Below are 19,949 nucleotides of genomic sequence, written 5' to 3' on the forward strand. Positions count from 1 at the left end.
CTTCTAGAAGAACCACATATATATATTTTTTAAATGTTAGTAAGTCTCTGAACTGGAGAAGGCTTCTGAAGCTAATAAATGCCAACAACCCATTCCTCTCCCTTTTACAACTCTGAAACCAAAGATTGTCTTTGAAATGCAAATACCTGGTCTCCAAGAACTCTCACATGGACCATCTCTTAAAATGCAAAGTTTTTGGAAGGTAAATCTTATCAAAAAGTTTCAGAGGGAAAAAAACCTTAACCATATCTAATGAAACCAATTTGATTTATTTCAGCCATTCCTTTCTAAATTACTAAATTTTAATTAAGGTTCTTGAATACCCAAATATTTTGAAATGCTAAAACACTGACTGCTGGGTAAGTCTTGGGTTCCCCCGAGTTTGGCTTTCATTGAAGAAAGGCTGTAGTGTGGATTTGGAGCTGTTAATGAGAGTCTTGTTTATTATTGTCTTTGTTACAGGAGTGGTTCTTGAAAGTAAGTGTATCTGCCAATCAAGGAACCTATGTTTCTACAGGTTATGAAATGTTTTCATAAAAGTTGATCTAGATAAGACTGGCTGCTCATTTTTGGTTATTATTGGAAATTGAGGTTTCTGAAAGTTAAAAATGCAAATTAAGTCAGAATTTGTATGGTTTGGGTAATAGGAGGCATAAAATAAAAATACTTTTAAGGGAAAGGGAAGAAAGTAAGTTATAAAAATGGTAATTTATGAATGAATAAGGTTTGTGAAAATATGAAAGTTTGTAAGTTTTGTAAAGGTTGTAGAAGTTTAGGAAAGTTTGAAGTTTATAAGCTTAAGTGGCTAAAGTTGCCCTTCTGGAGAAAAATTAGTAATTCAGATTATGTGTATGGTCTTAGTGTGTATGGTTTAATATAATACGTGTTCATCTATATAATATGTATAGTGCACTTTTTTTTCTGCCTCTGGATGGCATTATTAGGGTGTAATATTTTACTGGCCTAAAAAAATTAAAATACTTATATAAATTAAACCCAATCCTGTGGCCTGGTCAAGTATTTAATATTAAACCTCATTTAAGTTGAATTAATGTCCTTTAAAGTTATTGCCATAAAATATGTATCCAAAAATTTGTACCGAATATGTACCATAAAAAATTACCCATATTTACAAAAAAATAAAAGGTTTATGTTATGGTCTGTTGGTTAAGTTTGTTTGACAAACCTTTCCAACTTTTAAATTTTAAAAGACTTTTTAACCAAGAAATGACTGCGTTATTCAAATCGGCCCCGGAATACCTCAAGGATTTATTCTCTATTAGGCCTATTTAAAATGCTTGATACATGAGAAGATTTGCCAAAATAAAAATAAGAATACCTATGTTCTATTTACATACCTCTTTGCTTTCACCTGGAAAAATTACAAGTTTGCTTGGACAATAATGCCCTAGATATATATGGGAAAGTCCAACCTATTGCCTTAAATACTAAAAAGCTAATTTAAATAGTCTTAAACTTTCTAGAAATTCCACTGTAATACAGTATGTGAGTAATTTAGTTTTTGCTCTAGGAACTTACTAAATTCCCCCCAAAACACAATAGAATATCAAAAAGCAAGGTCTAATTCTGTTTATCCCAGATAAAACACTTTGGTTATCTAACATATAAGAATGGACTACTAATTAACCTGAAAGACTCAAAGGAATCCTATCTTTTTCTCTTCCACAAAATAAAAAAGCAGCTTAAAAGATTCCTGGGTTTTACTGAATATTGTCACAGTCGAATTCCAAATGTTTATTAATGGCCCATATGTCTTACTCTCGTACTTACTCTGGCACTTACTACGGTACTTACTATGGTACTACAGTAAGACATATATGTCTGTATGTCTTACTGAAATCAAATGATTGGAACACCCTCTTGTTCCTAGGAATAGTTTCTAAAAGAACTTTTTAATAATGCTAATTTAATTTAGTTTACAAGATCTTTGAAAAATAAACAGGAATGTTACCAAGCAGAGTATGCAGTAACTTCCATGGTAGACATAACAAACTTATTTACCTGAATAAAATCTGTCCAACAAGCCTAATTAATTTTTCTAGCTGGCACTTGTCAATTGGCCAAAAATTAAATAGCCAATTATTTACACTAATAATAGCTAGATCTTTGGTGTACTTCACAACTTTAAAATATTGTTAAAACAGCAGGGTTTCTTAAATTTCTCAGGGCAGCCCATAAAAAAAAGAAATTAAATTGCAAAATTATTAAATGTAATACAAAAATTCAAACAATTGGCAATTATCAAAATTCCAGGGCTTTCTAAAGCTGCCACCATAGAAGTAAAAGAAAAATATTTAGCCAATGCTGCAGCCAGACAGGCAGCATTGAACAGCTAAATTATCTAAACCTAAGAATGTCCCTTGTTTCCTATTAAATCAATAAAAGCTCTCTTTTATAGTCCTAATGGACAGCTACAAAGGGGAAAAATTACAACAAAACGGGGGACCTTTGTCCCAAATTAACGAATAGGGCTGGGACCCAGTCGGAAACCAATCTTACCTACAAAAGCTCATTACCAATACTGCACTTTAACATGTACATGAGCTAAAAATAAAGTCCTCAAAAATAACTTCATGAAGTAAAGAATATTACTGAAAAGCTTCTTCCACTGCAACTCATAAAATATAAAGCACATGTTTTATCTGTCCAAAATATAGCCAGAAAAATCATTCCTCTGGACCCGAGAACATTTCTCACTTCCCTCAAATCCAGGTATGATAATTGAATTTTATCCAAATGCCACTATCTCAAAAATACCAAAAAAGTATTAGTTACAATTTTGTATAGGTTAAAGCATTCCCTTGCAAAAAACAACAGCTTTAATAGTAGGTAAATTACTTTAAAAAAAATTAATTCCCAAATTGGGGAAGTCCAAGTCAGTGATTAAGGGACTCCTTTACTAAACAAACAATATAATCCCTTTATCATATTTGGCCTATTGTACAGTATTTTCATTGTGCCTATCACTCCCAGTTCTGTAGATTAATAGAACACACAAATAATACAATTAAAACTCAATTAGGTAAATTTTCAGAAGCTTTAAATCATCCTTAGACAAAAGCTCTCCTCATAGTACTCCTCAATGTAAAATCTATGGTAAACAGAGCCTTTCTCCTTACAAAATAGTCACCAGCTACCCTATAAGTCTAAATAAAGAAACTTATAAATCAACTTTACTAAAAGATGACATTCTACATTATTATTAAGGGCTCATTAACCAGCTTTTGGGGACTAATAAATTAGTAACATTTCACAGTGCACTCCTAGGACACAAAGACTTCAAAAACCACAATGTACAACAAGGAAATTATCATCCCCTGGAAAAGACATTAAAGACTCTCCAAAATAGTTAAAAGGGACCTTATCTGGGGCCTAACTGCAAATGTCTCCTTTCTCCTGCCTCCCTAATCTACCGCCAACAGAGGATATGTGACCTCCTTATGGCTCCTCCTTTGATTCTACCGTATAAAACAAGGTGCTAAACTGACCTTCTCTGGCGCATTTCTCAATCTGTTGAGATACTGCTTCTCTGCAATTGTGGCCAGTTTTGCAAACTCACCAAAAATTCTCCCCAGGTTTGAATGTTTCTTGTGTTGACAACAGTATTATAGGTAGAAAATAGAGCCCACCTCGATTAAATCATTCTATTTCATATTCTTCAAGTAAAATCAAATTGCACTTCTCTTCTGATTTCTTTTGTTTTTGAAACCATTTCCAACAAAGATACCAAAATAATCAGAATTTGTGCCTTTATTATAAGGCATGCCAACAGTTAAGTCAGGAACAAAATAAAAAGCATATCTCTGGGTTCGGGAATGGATTTCAAGATATTTAATTTTGCTTCTTTCACCAAAATTCCATTCTGTCCCTTACGTTTCCTATGGATGTCCATCTCGTCTAACTCAAAGAGTTGTATATATTGTACTCAACGGCTTCCGGCTGCTCCATGGAAAGAGTTAACAGGTATTAAGACTACCACTTTAACTATCACCAGACTTACATTTTGTAACACACAAATCTAAGACACAAGGGAAAGCAGACCTTGAAAAAAACTATCATTCAATTATGAGTCGTCATTCTCTCAAATTTAAGCTATCTTCCTTTTTGTATGGAAACATACCAAAGGAAGAAAAAAATGTTTAGATATGGACTGTGTTACTGACATCTGTCTGAATAACTCCAGACGGGTAATTCTCTAGCGAATGGGGAAGGGATGTATGAAATTCATACAGATTAACTAGGCATGCTAAAGGAAGGAACTAGCAAAGTATTTAGAAATAGATTTTATTTTCCTTGCCCTCTCACCTGTTCTATCTGATTTAGACCAAAAATATCAAGATAATGGAAGTAAATATTACTCCCATTCATAAACTAAAAGATTCCTTTAAAAGAAATAGTATTTTAAAAAATTAATCTTTTAAGGCAAAAATTTTCAACCTTCTACAATTATCTCAAATGAGCAACTCACAGATTTCTGAAGTCAATTGTCTAAAATCTATGGCAATTTAAACCTAATCTTTACTCATAAGTTTATACATTATACTTGGTTGTAAAAACACTTTTTAATTATTTTTTTAAATTGAGGTGAAATTCAAACAACATATAAATCATTTAAAGTGTACAATCAGAGGCATTTAGCGCATTCACAATGCTGGGCAACCATCACCTCCCTCTCATTTCAAAACTGATTCATCGCCCGGTAAGAATATCCTCTACCTGTTTAGTAATCACTCCTCATGCCCTCATCCTCCCACTGGCAACCACGGAGCTGCTTTCTGTCTGTATGGATTCTGGATATTTCACATAGAATGGTGAAGTATTACCTATATATTTCATTGCAACTTGTACTTAATACTTCATTTATTTTAAACATGAAATACCTGGTTATCCATAACAATTCAGCCTCATCCAAATAAAGAATTTGAATTCATACACTACAATTTATTTTGCATTTTTAGTGCCACTTTCTACTAGGTACTGAACTACTATCTTGAAGACATTCCTTTTAAGCAATGCTTCTGAAATAACAAAGGATGTGACAATAAAGTATGAAGGATAAACACTCAAAGAAAAATCGTTATAGACTTTTAAAAACTTTCTGTAAATTGGACTTCCTAAGGAGACATTAAAGATGCATACCTATTCTTCAGTTACTTATTCCCTTTAAATGGGCATATAAGATGGCTATGTGCAACATTTACAAATGCATCACTAAAAATGGAGTCAAATATATTAAAACAAAGTTACAGAAACACCGCAACTATAAATAAGCCACGGACCCTAAAGTAAAATAAGATTATCAAAAAGAATCAGTGTATTCCTTTAGAATTTCTCACTTTTAAAAGAATTGAAGGCTCTATTTTATCTTAACTCTATCAAAATAACTAGCTAAAAACTGCAAATTACTTTTAAAATATTGAGAGAATTATAAAAGTAATTCTCTAAAGAAGGAATCTGGTAACTTATGGAAGAACTCTAATTTTCAGAAAAATCGAAGTACGGGAGTACTGGCGGTGAAAGGGCTAAAAACAGTCCAGGTGTCATCAACATGAATTCACACTTACGATCTCAGCAAGTACACTCACGGCCCTTTCACAGTGATGGCCTAGAATAATCACAGGCAACAGCACAATTCAAGCATGGAGAGGAAATAGACTGCATAATTTAAAAAAACTATCAACAACCTTGAGCATGAAAGTTTAAACCCCAATTTGCATTATAATTATATTTTCTATTTGAGGAAATAGCAGTCCATGAATTGACATATATAGGAAGGTCAGCTCATATACTATACAAATTGTCTTTGTTCTCAGGCATTAGCATGTGATGATTTTGTTAAGTTATGGGCCCAGGTAAAATCTCATCAACAGCAAAAACGCCCAGAGATAAAATAGAAGGATATAGAAATTGGAATGTTGCCTTGTGGCTTCCTAGGGGTGTTCCCAAAGGGTGATATATGTGGGTGCACATTTTCCTAACCCCTGCAGCATTACAGCACACCAGAATTGTCCCCAGTTGGCAGGAATGGGATTAAATATAAAGGGAAATACTATATCCAAAGGGTATCTTGCTTAGGTTTTCCTGCATGCAAACAGTAAATATAAAATTAAGTCTAATGAGGGTAAAATTCATGTTTATCTTGATCACTGTTGTATTAGTATCATGAATGAACTGGGGTTAGACCTTAACGTATTTTTCTTAAATAGACCATTAGAGTTTAGTCTGGTGAAAACATTTCTGAGGAAATTTGGGGCAACAGATTTCAAGAGCTTAAAATTTTCTTTTCCTTTCATATTCTAATTTTACTTCTGGAAACTTATCCTGGCAAAAGAATTTTGTCCTAACAAAATATGCAAAATCCTTTATATTAAAGGATTTCCATGGCATCATTCTTTACAATAATGTAAATTAGAAACAAGCAAGATATCCTATTCTAACAAATTAAGTTAAAAATGAGTATTAAAAAGCTATTAAAATAATTTTAAGCAGAATTTTCTTAAAAGTTTAAAGGAAAAGGTGCACAATATACCAATAAAGGAAAATACAGATTTCCAAATCATGAGGAAAAACTGTGGAATCTGAAATCTGTCAAAATGCCCGCACTGTGCTCCTCCTCACCCTTCCCTCCTGTCCAACCTGTCATAGGGCCTTGGGGTTTTAAAGGAGGTGAGAAAGTTGTACTCATTGTGGAAGTCTAACTTCCGCTCCTTCCTCCACCACCAACAGCAGCCAACTACACACACACACACACACACACATTTATTTATATACTGACATCACCCAGGTACCCAGGACATTACTTAAACAAAACAAAACAAAACACACAAACTACTTAAGTAGAGCCATAAAAAAAAAGAAAAACAGTTAACATTTATTACCACTTCCTAAAATGGTGGACAAAAAAGACATATACATTTGTAACCATAAATGACAACATCTGTACTGTTAATATATGTAAGAGAATAAGTAGAAAGATGCTACTTATTGTGGAAAAATGAAAAAGACCACTGTCCTCAAATGAAAAGTTCACTCTGTTTATGAAAGAGAAAGGAAAAGAAAATAATAAAGAGAAGAAATTCATTTTAGTAAGACATTTACAATCTCCTAACAGTATCTAAATTTTCTTTCTTGCATTTCTCTGTAACTGTTAACTTTTTAATCAAAGTAGTCCCAGAATACACATGTCTAATGACTTTTTCAATAAATATTAATATGTTAATTTTGTTATATACCCTACATCTCCTTTAAGTTAATGAAAATTCAGTATAAATCAAATACTTCCCCTTCTCTCTCCCAAAATAAAAGGAGATATTTTGTACCTTATGTAATAAAGATTTTTTCTATTGCTCTTAAAATATCAGTCCAAAAATAGTTTAGTTTTTAATTATAATTTTTACCCAACATTCAATATTGGAATTTTGAGAATCTAAATAGTTGTTAATAGGCATAAAGTTTCAAGTTTAATATTGTCAATGTTAACCTGTATATTTCTAAAATATGATTGGATAAATTTAATATTTTTAAATGGTTTAAAAGGGAAAGAAAAACTGAAGAAATTAACAAAAATCGAGGGCTTATATATGCAGAGCTCTTCTAATATGCAAATAAAATTTTAACTATTTTGTTCAAATTAGAAATCTTTTAATATGAAATCATCTGGTGTACTCAGTAGTCAATTATATATTTACCCATGTACTTAGTTTTGTCTGTTGACAAAAGCATCACAAGTTTCATTACATTTCAGAGCAATACTCATAACTCACCTAAAATTTCCTTATGGTTAAACAACAGGGAAAATACATAAATATTACTTCTTTTTCAAATATACCATCTTTGTATAGTGTAGAATTTTTATTTCCCTTAAAAGTTTATAACATATTAGACTCATTTTAGGGTACTGAGCAAAAATCTTAAGCTTGAATTTTACAATATTACTAAAGAAAAAAAGTTTTAGGTACCTTCACAAATTCTACTGCTCATTAAATTCCAGAAGACCTAAAGCTAATAAAGAAAGCACTATGGTAAATAACTAAAACTGAGTTTCTTTTGTTATTGTTCAATCCCTCCCCCCCACACACAGCCTAACTGAACTTCAATGAATTAATTCCCCCCCTTGCTCACTCAGTTTACAAGAATGAGAAAGTTGATGGTTAAAAGCACAGTTATATTCTAAGAAGAACTTGGTTTACAAAAAATAAAAAATATCAACATATGATAGAAATACTACTTGATATTCCAAAAAGAGAAATTAAGTTAGTGATTACATACTGCAAGTTGTCCGGATAAGAACTGTGGAACATCTCTCAGCATGCCAGGACTCATGGGAGAGGTAACAGAAATAGAAGGACGATCCATTTTTTGAGATTCGAATGAACTAGAACCTGAAATGGTAATTATAAAAAAGAGTAATAACAAAGGTTCTTCATTAGTATCTAATAATTTTCACCATGTAGCTCTTAAATTTTTTGAAGTGACCACAACATGTTATTATCATGTAGACTATTTTCTTAGCCACAATGTCCCAAATACACTTAGAGAATTTTACTGAAGTATAGGGAACCATTCCACACATGGGAAACGTACCCCAGCTCCCACTTGGAAAAGCCAGTGGGTGCAAGGTCCGGCACACAGGACCCACACCCATGGACAGGTTGTCCCGTGGGGAATCAGGCCTGCATTGTACCTAGGCTGCTATGAGACTTGCTTTTGCTAAAATTCCCTCACCCTGAATTGAGGCAGTAAATGTTTACTGAGTATCTTTAACTCCCGAGTCTGTGCTAAACCTCCCAAGTATGGAGTGGAACCAGTTCAACCACTTTCCCCCTTGATCTGTGACATCCTTCTCTTTGAAGTAATTAGCAGCATTCTTTCCTTTGTTGTCTGTAAAAGGTAATCACCTACAGTGAACCTGTGCATAGTGAATAAGGACCATCCTTGATGTAATGTGCCCAGAAAAGCAATAAAAGCCTCTCCAGGAAGGGGTCAGGCTCTCTTGGACTCTCTCTGGCCCTCTTGTCCTCTCTCTCACTTAGAGAGTGGCCATGCCATCCCTTTTCCTCCACAGGATTTCTGTAGTCCATGTGAATTTGTTCATTGCTGCCATTACACACGGATCCCGCGAGCCGGGATCCGCATCACTGAAGCAGATGTGAAGCTTAGGGATTTTCTTAGGACCAAGGGTGAACCATTTTCTGTGTCAGTAAGAGTAGAGATAGACATCTACCTCAGGACTTATATTACTTTGTTAATGTGTACTAAACTCATATCTTACAACAATGTTAAGAAAATCTTAAAATAAAAGATTAAGTATGAAAAAAACAAAACCTAAATCAATAAGGCAATTTGAAGATGCTCTAAACATGCAACACTAAAAACACAGTACTATAATGTGAATCATGAAAAGGGTTGCAGGAAGTGATTGTTTAACCACTTCTGGAGGAGTATATAATAATTAGATGGGCTGAAAGGAAGTCAGGGACTATGAAAAAAATATCAGAAAAAGCAGAACCACAGTACTCAGAAATGATATGTATGAATTTATTTATATGGCAGGGAGGGAAAAATTGGAAAGTGAACAAAAATAGGGCTAATGGGATACTGGGGGCATTCAGTGTCTGGAATTCTGGGTTACACACTTTGGCACTAATAAAATACCCATGTTAAACTCTTAAGTATGAGGTAATAAAAATTGCATTTGAGGAAGGTGACTTTACCACTTACTTAAAGTGTAGGTTAAATTGAGAGATAAGAAAAACAGTCAGGGACAAGTGGAATTCAAAAATTAATAGGAAAGATGGCAAAAGTAAAATAGAGATAATTCAGGTGATATCCTAAAATAAGAAAATGAGGACTCAGAAACTAATTAGATATGTGATATAAAGGAAAGAGAGAGGATAATATTAAGACCTTGAGTCTGTAGCTAGATATGGGGTCAAGAAAGTTCCCTAGGTGTCTGTCTTATTCTCTGCACAGGCCCAGGCTAATGGTCCCCGGGACAGAGAACACTGGAGAGGTCCTGTGTGTAAGGGAATCAGCGGAAAAGTTAATTTGGAACACAGAGATGGTGTGATACCTCTGAGACATCCAAGAAGAACTATAAAATAGGTAACTGAATGTACGGATGGAAGGGAATGCAGAGTAGACATCAGTGTTAGAAATTGAACTGTGAAGTGCCTCTAATTGGAGGCATGTGCAGACAAAATTCACCACTACAGAGAGTGTAGATAAAGTGATGGGGGAACTCCAAGCCTTGGGGTCAGAAACAATGGTGGTACCTTTTATGATATTGAGAAGTGATCCTGATTATAAAATCCTGATTTTATAGTAAGGAATAAGCTCAGCTTTCCACAAGGAACAAGAAGACACTTAAAAGGGTGTATTTTTTAAATAAACAGGCATGAAAAGACAATAAATAATTTTATATGTAAACTTAGGAGTCATATGACAATAAAACCATATGAAGAGAAGAACTGAGAAACTTAAAGACAGAGGGTTAACAATTGCACCTTGGAGAAACCTATTCTTCAGGATTTATAGAATAAAGGATTAAATCTAACTGGAGAAAGGACCCATCTTCTCAGGAACAATGTTGGAATTGTTCCACACTGTTCACACAATATCTGAGTGATATAACATAAATAAATAACTGTTTTAGGAACTCAATAAAGTGGGAGCAATGATAATGATAATATCATTATATATAATTACCATTATACTAACATTTATTTATTATGTTATAGTTTCATATGATGATATTACTTTGGATAAAATGATTCAGCACTTAGCCAAAGGTACTAAATCAAGTAAGTCATATGATCATATTTTAAAGTATACAGAGCTAGGACATTTCAAAGGGATTTCACCTATCTGGTAATTTTTTTTAATTTTATACTTACAATATAAAATTAAAAATAGATCTATTTTGATAGGACATTTTCAATTATTGTGCATATAGAGAATCTGACCACTTCTCACCACCTCAATGCTACCAACATGGCCTAAGTCATCATCATTTTGCCACTAAAATACTAAAATAGTGCTCTCACTAGTCCCTCTGCTTTCACTCTCAACTCCATTTGACATATTTTCAACATAGTAGCCAGATTTTAGAACAGAAATCTCATCAAAACCATCCTATGTAGTTTTCGATTTCTCTCTGAGTAAAAGCCAATGCCTTTACAGTGGCTTATAGAGTCTGCAATTTGGCTGCCCACTACTCTTCTACCCCCTCTCCTGCCATTCTCCCCCTTGCTCACGCACTCAGTTGCAGCCAAATTGGCCTTCTTCCTTTAAATGCATCTTGGGCTTTTTCGCCTCAGAGACATTGCATGTCTGGTCCCTGTACCTGGAAAGCTTTGCCCCCAGACAGCCAATCTTTCAAATCTTTGTCCAGACCCTTCCTTCTCAATGTGGTCTCTACCCTGAACACTGTTTCAAATTGCAACCATTCTCTTTTCTTTCACAATATCCCTTATGTGCTCTCAATCAATGAAGAAATTTAGTTCATCAGAAAAAAATCAAGTTTAACATGTAAAATAGCACTCAAACACAATAAAAACTATTTAAGTGTTTACCATTACTTAAAATAAATTTATACAATATGTCCATTGTCCCACTACAACTCTGATGTTAAATCAGAAATATTATCTTATTTTCTAAAAATATAAATAAGAGTATACATAATTACTTACTAGATTGTCCCAAGCATTGCCCATTTACTGAGAGTTAGGTTATATAGTAGTAAATTTTAAAATTAGGGAAAATTTTGGAGGGAGGAGGGGGAAATTTGGGGAGTGACAGTATGTTCATTATTTTTTTATTGTGGTGGTTTCACACAAAGTCAAAATGTATCTAACTGTACATTTTCAATATGTACAGTTTATTGTAATATACCCTAATAAAGCTATCTAAAAATACATAGTAATTAAGACAGTGTAGTTAAAAAAAAACCTATCTTAAAGTATTACAGACTTTCGTACTTTTTCCATGACATAAAATAATAATAAACTTTCCATCTTTACATGATTATACACTTGATACCAAGATCATTGTATTTCCTACTTTGTATTAGGAGATGAAATACTTCATTTAACCCCGATGAATGACATTGACAGCACTTCCTTCTCCAGTAAATGAACTTACTAGACTCCAGCTGTGCGTGTGTGCTATCAGGGATCCTCGGGATGTCTCTGAAAAGGCAGAAAAAGAAAGTGAGAAATTGTTGAAACAATGCAACTGCTGTTTTGATCATTCTCAACCTATATTAAAACAGGATAGTATAAAATGAACAAAATTGTGTATGATAGCAGCACTATATAAATAAAAAAAATAATCCATAGGCCTCTATTACTAATAAAAGTATTCTTGGTTAACGCCAAATACTTTTAAAAATTACATTATACATATTTATAGCAGATTTGTAAAAACAAATGCTTTACATTCTATATGCCTCACTACACAATTATCCATTCTAAAAAATTTCTGCATTCAACGAGTTATACAGATACATTGTAATTCTATTTCACTTTTCACTTGCTATTGTTCTAAGTCAATAATGTTAAAATGCAAATAAAATATCACCAAAACAAAAATTAAAATGTTCAAATTTTGATTGAAATTTTTAAATGTAAAACTCCACTGAGAAAAATGCAAACACATTTCTTATTGGGACTTACAGAAATCCTTTGTAAATGTATTTACACCAAAAATACATACACTTTGTTTGAGACTTGCCAAAAGGGGTATATATTAATAGTTAATATCATTCAGAAAAGTACATAAAAGAATATTTAAGACATTAAACAAAAATACTTAGTGTCTTTTAATATGAAGAAATAATTTTGATTAATACACTAGGCTGATACAGTACAGTTTTACCATAATATAAAACTTTGAAAAGACAAAATGATAAACAGATACATTTTCATGTGGCAAATTCATTACTTTGGAAAGAAACATTTCAAAAACTAAGTTATCAACATTAGTTATTTTCTATATCATAAAAATAGAACAAAGTAATATAGGCCAGCCATTTCCTAAATGAGTGAGAACTGGGCACTATATTCTGTAACTAAAAATAATTTCTATAGTCTCCACCCTAGAATGCTCTTACTACATATATTTAATAAATCACCATCCGTTTATAGTATTTAATTCTTTTTCTAATTATATCTCTTACATTGGCTTAGAATATAGGCTTCCATAAAAGAAATACTACTATTTAATGCATAATTCTCACAGTATAGGTGCAAAGGACTATAATGCCCACTTTTGGAAATTGTCAATTTAATCTATAGCTAAAAAATTATAAAAACAAGGGTATTTGGCATTTGCTTATGTTTTAATCTGTTTTTTAAAGATATTATGTTTTTCCTTAAATTATTCCCTCTGCCTGGGAATAATATGTCCTTAGGCCCTCTCTTTCCTATGTTGAAATCTCCATTTGGAAAAAATACATGAAATCCATAGAATAGAGTTGATCTTCATTTTTATAATATAAAGGACCCCAGTTAATGAAACTTCCTTTAACAGTAATTATTACTACACTTACAATGGCATTAGCCCTTCTACTAATGGCATTAGGCATCTACTAAGCTACTAAGAAAACAAAAATAATACATTGCTAAATATTTCCTTTTTTGTAATTAACTATATAATCAGATAAAGAGGTGCCATGCTTTCTGGTGAGGTGTTTTTAGCAAATGAAAAATAAATCTTCAAAATAATTTAGTTTTATAAAGTAATGACACATTTTGGATTGCACACCACAAATTGTTTAACGGTAGTCAACTCCATACATGTGAGAAGTGCGCAAACCGACTTACCCAATAGGCCTTGAGACGACAAGCTCCACTTGTGGTTCAGGTTTGGATTCCAGTATGATGTTATATACTTCTTCAAACGTGGCTCCTTGCAATAGCCTTCCATTCCATTCTAACACTTCATCACCTATTGTTGTGTCAGTAATGACAATCTTAGAAAGAGAATCTAATGCCATAAAATGCACTAGAAACAAAGCAATCTTAAGCTTCAATGAACTCCATAGAATGAAATCACCATTACGAAATACTGAGAACAGCTCCAATGACACAAAATTTGATGGTAAGGATGGTTAGTATATTTCACTCAAAAAGTAAGGGTGAGGAAAAAAATTACATAAAAGTTATCTCTGTGATTTCCAGAATTTTCTCAGTGGTATCTTGTCCATGAATAGTTGTTAGTTCTTCTTGTGAAGGGGAGCAAAGTCAGGAGCAACCTATGTCAACATCTTGGTGACACAGATATTCTAATTCTAATTAAAATTCTAATTTAGCAACTATCAAGATCAGGTACCGCTTTGTAGATTTCATTACTCTGCATTCTAGTTTTTTCAAAATACATTTGGCTGAGCACCTTGTCTAAACTGTCTTGTAAAAAGCTTCGTATATAGTATCTTACTGAATCTTTGCCAAGGCACCCAAGGATCTCTCCTACCCATTAGCACGGATATAAGGAGTGACACGTTTTAGGAAATACGTGTTCATCCATGAAGTTTGTTCCCTAAACGATGTTGGAATTTTTCAAAAGAAGAGCAAAGGCTTATAGAAAACAAAATGGGATAATACTAGATACAGAGTAGGAATATCCATAAAAAAATCAGTAACTATAAAAATCTTTTTATCTAATGTGACTAAAGAAATAATAGTACAAGTTTCCATTAATGAATACATTTCATTTAAGTGAAATGAGCTTTTTGTGACTGGTCATATCACTTCTGAGGAAAACTTCTTAATAAGTACCTGAGTTTAACAGTTTAAATATAAATAACCAAAGATGGAAACCTACCTGGTCTAAGATGTCCAACAGTATCAGCTAAACTTCCTTTTTTTACTTTGGTAATAAATGCACAGAGCCGACCTGATTCAGTCATCTTACCTCCTACAACCTGTTTAAAAGAGGAAACTTTTAAGATACATATTGTTCCAATGAACATGGTTGAAGATTCAAATAAAAAATAACTAGTCAAGTTACAGCTTTTAAAGCTATAATTTATTATACTAAAAATATTTTTAAGTAATGTAGTGTTGTTATTAAGAACTAAGCATATGTCCCTATAATAAGCTTTTTAAATATTCCAAATGTTTTACAATTAAATCCATTATTTTTTGAAAATGTTGCCTACCTTAGAAATAATAATTTGTCATTCATTTATTACAGAATTCTTTTGTCATTACTTAAAATGTTATTTCAGTACTATGTAATTTACATATCTACTTATAGATTTCAAATATCACAATAATATAAATACTTATTACTTTTGTTATTATGATATTCTACCAAATTTCATTAGTAATCTTCTAGGCACACGGATAATGTGCATAATGATGATATATTTTTCCAGAGAAAATCACAAAATTTACTCAATTTCATCAGAATTAATGCAAACTTCTGGCCATCAGCATCCCACTTTTTTCATTTTATGTTTCTATTAATGTACTGGTTGAGGCAAAAGTAGGTTTACTATTGTTTGCATGGGAAATAAGACAATAATTAAAATAACAATAGAAGAATAAACTCTTCTGTTTCATGTAGTTGCAACTGTAACCTTTTGCCCACACCCTTATATCCTTCAGAAAAAACAAGTAAATAAATATTACCTATAATGCTGGGAACCACAGACGTACCTATAAGAGTGGCCTCATACAAATTAATGCTTTAATTGTCATCAGCTGCCATTCAATCAGTGTCAGCTTTATAGCAAGCTAAGCAAACAATAGTAACTAATTCATTGACTAAAATAGTTTTTTTCTCTTATAAATTGAGTGAAAGATATCCATATTAAAAAAAAAAACATTCTCTTGTCTTATTCCATGTGCTTATTTCTAAACTGCAGTGAATTAAACTCAGTTGCAGTTCAGTTAATACTAATTATTCCAAAATTTATTCTGAAAATTAAATGTATGGATATTTTGGACTTATATCTCTATGTCAATTTTTAAAAACATTTTTATTTTTTGACTTGATAAAATTTAATAGTAATATTATTACTGACTGTAATTATTATTGAAATCATTTATTATGTCAGGCACTGTATTACATGTTTATATATTGCTTTATTTAATCACATTATAACAATTCAGTAAGCATTACTATCTCCGCGGCACAGATGAGCAACAGTCTGAGGCTAAGAGAAGTTTAGCTGCCCAATGCATGTACCTAGTAATTGCTGAAACTAGAAATCAAGCCAAGACTTCCTGACCTCCATACTACACTGCTCTCCTACTCCGCTGGGCAGATCTGGGTTTAAATGCCACCTTCATCACCATTTTGTGACCGTGGGCCAGTTATGACAATTCTCGAAGCTTATTTTTCACCTGTTGTGAGTGTTAAACAAAATGGTAGCTGTAAAATGCTCAGATGAGTATTAGCCACGTGTCAGCCGCCCAATAAATATTAGTTGCCCAATTCCACTTACACCCCAAATTTTCTACTATTTCTCTCAGGAAAACTTCTGTAGCAATGGCTTAACTCTGAAACATTTACTCTTTTTTCATTTCAGTTTTTAATTCACCATACAAATACACAAACAAAAAGACACCAAGCAAACAGAACTCTACTTGGTGTAATTATCAAGTAATTGTTTGGAACTTTACAGTAACATATAAATTAATATTTTTATTAAACCTCTTAACATGAGTATTTTTCAGTGTCCAGACTTCAGACAGTATTCTCTCTCTCACATACATATACACAAATAAACACACTTATTTTGCTATACTAATACAAAAATTATATTCCTATAATGACACAAATGTTACATATTTCAAGTCTACATATTTAGGAATTACATTAAACTGTATAGGTAAAGTAAGTTTGAGCACTGTATTTAGGACTTAAGTAATAACTCATTATAATTGCCAAAATTATATATATGAGTTTGATTGTAGAACAATGCCAACTGCTTGAATAAAACTTGGAAAATAAGAAATGGATAATGAGGGTAAATATTTGGGAATTCTTGCAAATGGAAAGAAAATTCACTAAATTAGTATAGGTAGAAAGAGTTATTATATATTTTGCTTCTCTGATAAATCTGTAAAGGAATATAGACCCAAAAGCTTACATATTTCATCACATACCTTCAAGCCAAGCATTGCTCCTGAATCTCGAGGCACACTTCCATCTTTTAGACGTTTGTTTAATAAAATACGTCCAATTAAACAATCTCCATCTTTAGATGGCTGCCATGTCACAGGGTGCTGACATATTACATCAAAAAACAAAAAAATTAATGTTTTTAAGACAAATGACCCCTTATTATGCAATCTCTCTAAATTTCAGATTTCCAAAGTATTATGATTACACAAACCAGCTGGTATGCTGAAGTTTGATCAAGAGGGCTTACTACATTATGCTTATAACCTCAATTTTATAATCTCAAGTTTCTTCAACAGCAAATTACTTAAAGTTCTTACAGTGCTCTTACACAATATTGAAGATTATATAGTTCTACAAAATCTGAGAAATTTTGAAAATACATTCAAATTCTAATTTAATTACATACATGCTGAAGATTAATAAATTCACAGGTAGAAAAGACAGACTCACTTAAAAATGAAAATATAGTCTTCAAACACATTTGGAAGACTTTGAAAGTCCTTATTTCAATACCACAAAATTCGAACCTATGATGAGGGCTTTCTTGACATAGATTTCTAGATTAAAATGACAAAAAATACACAAGCCCCAGGAAGTTTCTAAATGATTCTAGGAGAAATAGGCCTAATTCAATGGTGAGGACAGATTACATTCCTCACTTTTTGGAGGTTCATTGATTCTTTCAGGTCTTTAATCTATTTAGTGAATTAGTTTTATTAGATAATTCAATGGTATCTATTGCTAAATAACCTTGAAAATATTAGGAGTTTATCTCTTTCTCAGGGCAGAACCAAGCCCTTCATAAATCACAGCACCATTCCATTAGGAATTACATTTTGAATAACAAAGTAAATGATTTGTGTAATCATAGTTTCACAGTTATTTTAAAGTAACATGCATATCTTCATGCAAAATTTAGCAGGCAGAAGACAAGTTTCAGTCATCACAGCTATATGGTAATAAGATTTCAGAGGTCTCACTACACTAACAGCAAAAATAATAAATACGAAAGCAGATGGCAATGGTTCTAATACTAATTAATGCTACATTGAAATGCTGTGACAATAAAACAAAAGAGCAAAATGACAGTGAAAGGGAAAAAAGAAAAACAACTTTTTGTGTGCAAACAGACCCAATTATCTCCCTTTTGCCTGGGATTCAAACTATTAATAATTTAATTTTCATCCCAAGGAAAATACATAGAAGCAATCAAATAAGCCAATCCAAAAAATTCTTTGTATTTGTTGTTTTATAATAACATTACAAAATTATCTCATGCGACCATAGACAAAACATTCCTTTGTTCCTAATTTTTATTTCATTTACATATTTATTTATTTATTTTTTGGGTATGCCGTCAAACAACAAAAACAGCAAAGCAAGCAAGAAATACTTAGATTTGTTTGTTTTGGTTTTGTTTTTCTTTTCTGCACCTTAAGAAATGCTACATCGACCCTTGCAACGCCCTGTCCTTTCATTATGTTCTGTTTGAATGAGTGACAGAGAGCAAACGAAGACCAAATGAGCAGGTTAAAAGGCAGGCTCCACAATCTCAGTACCTTATCACTATGGCTATGCTCCTCGTTAAGGGTTGTGCTACTACAGGTATCTACCCCAGAGTCCTTAATTTGAGGCTCAGACCATTCCAAATCTTCTTCCAAAGAGTGGCCACCAAAGTACATCATTTTCTTTTGTCTCTCAGACCTGGTGTTAGAGTCCGACAAAACTGCCTGCTCACTAGTTTTTCTTTTTCCCTTTTGACTGTCCCCTACAGGTGTGGGATAAAAAAAAAAGATACAAAAAAGAAAACATGCAAAGGTGTAAATAAAAAAGGAAAAGTGAAATGATAACAGAAATTAAATAGTAAGGCTCCACATGTCTCACCAAAGACATTGGGGATGCCTCACTGCTATGCCAAGACGTATGGTCCAACCAGTTGTAATCCATGTCTCCTGTGAGAGTCAGACAGACAAGAGTGCAGTAAAAGGAGACGGCGAAAGAAAGGACAAGACATTATAAACATTTTAAACTGTGTGATACTGTCTGGTTTCAAGAACTTTGTCTGTAGCACTCACGATACATACCAAGAGAAAGCTTGGATATCAAATGAGTAAAATTTATACAATGCAGGATATAAAGCTTATGATCTCTAAACAGACCCTACAGAACAAAAGTCTTTAAAGAATAGAAAAGGCTAATAATAAGCAGAAATCAAAATGAAAAAAATTATATATTCTGAAAAAGAAAAAGGCTATTGGTTATGTCTATTACTCATGTTATATTTTCATGCTGGCTAGCAGACGTAAGTTCTTTTCCAAAGATTAAACATTTTAAAGATTAATAAGTGGTTTGCCAATAACTACTCTCACAAAAAGCCAAGTAATTAAATGTTGTTTCTGAAATGTAGTATAATATGCTTTTTAATGCTGAAACCTCCTGAAAATATTTGAGGTGTTAAAAAAAAAAGAATTGGTTACACACACAAAAAAATGTTTGTATGAAAGTGACAAAACAAATGCATTAAAATTGCTATTAGTAAAAATAAAATAAACTTTACTTATATCATAAATTACTTAATATTATTTTGAAATAATTTTTCAATTTTCAGAAATTGCACTCTCATAAAAAGTAAATTTTCTTTTAAAATAATTTTGTCAGATAATTTGTATAAATGGCAACTAAGAATAAGTATCTCTTTCCCCCAAATTATACATTCCGTATTTGCCTTCCATTTGAAAAAAAAATTCTTTTAGCCTATATACACACATATATATCTTTTAAAACTTTCTTTG

General features: G+C 32.4%; 1 protein-coding gene across 32 annotated transcripts in view; it reads right to left on the reverse strand.

The window, feature by feature from the left end:
• Positions 1-19,949, reverse strand: part of RIMS2 (regulating synaptic membrane exocytosis 2) — a 453,335-nt gene that overhangs the window by 218,617 nt on the left and 214,769 nt on the right. For 20 of the 32 annotated variants that reach the window (XM_053929805.2, XM_053929817.2, XM_053929794.2 and 17 more), the window contains 6 exons: positions 19,042-19,109; positions 17,139-17,258; positions 14,845-14,944; positions 13,845-13,968; positions 12,163-12,209; positions 8,290-8,402 (listed from right to left, as the gene is read on the reverse strand). In XM_053929805.2, coding sequence (XP_053785780.1) covers positions 8,290-8,402; positions 12,163-12,209; positions 13,845-13,968; positions 14,845-14,944; positions 17,139-17,258; positions 19,042-19,109 — 572 coding nt within the window. Of the gene's footprint in view, positions 1-8,289; positions 8,403-12,162; positions 12,210-13,844; positions 13,969-14,844; positions 14,945-17,138; positions 17,259-18,716; positions 18,926-19,041; positions 19,110-19,949 lie in introns of all 32 variants that reach the window. The other 12 variants (XM_045181563.3, XM_053929802.2, XM_053929803.2 and 9 more) reach the window with 1 other exon arrangement.

This window comes from Desmodus rotundus, chromosome 8, assembly GCF_022682495.2.
Source record: "Desmodus rotundus isolate HL8 chromosome 8, HLdesRot8A.1, whole genome shotgun sequence".
Taxonomy (NCBI): Eukaryota; Metazoa; Chordata; class Mammalia; order Chiroptera; family Phyllostomidae; genus Desmodus; species Desmodus rotundus.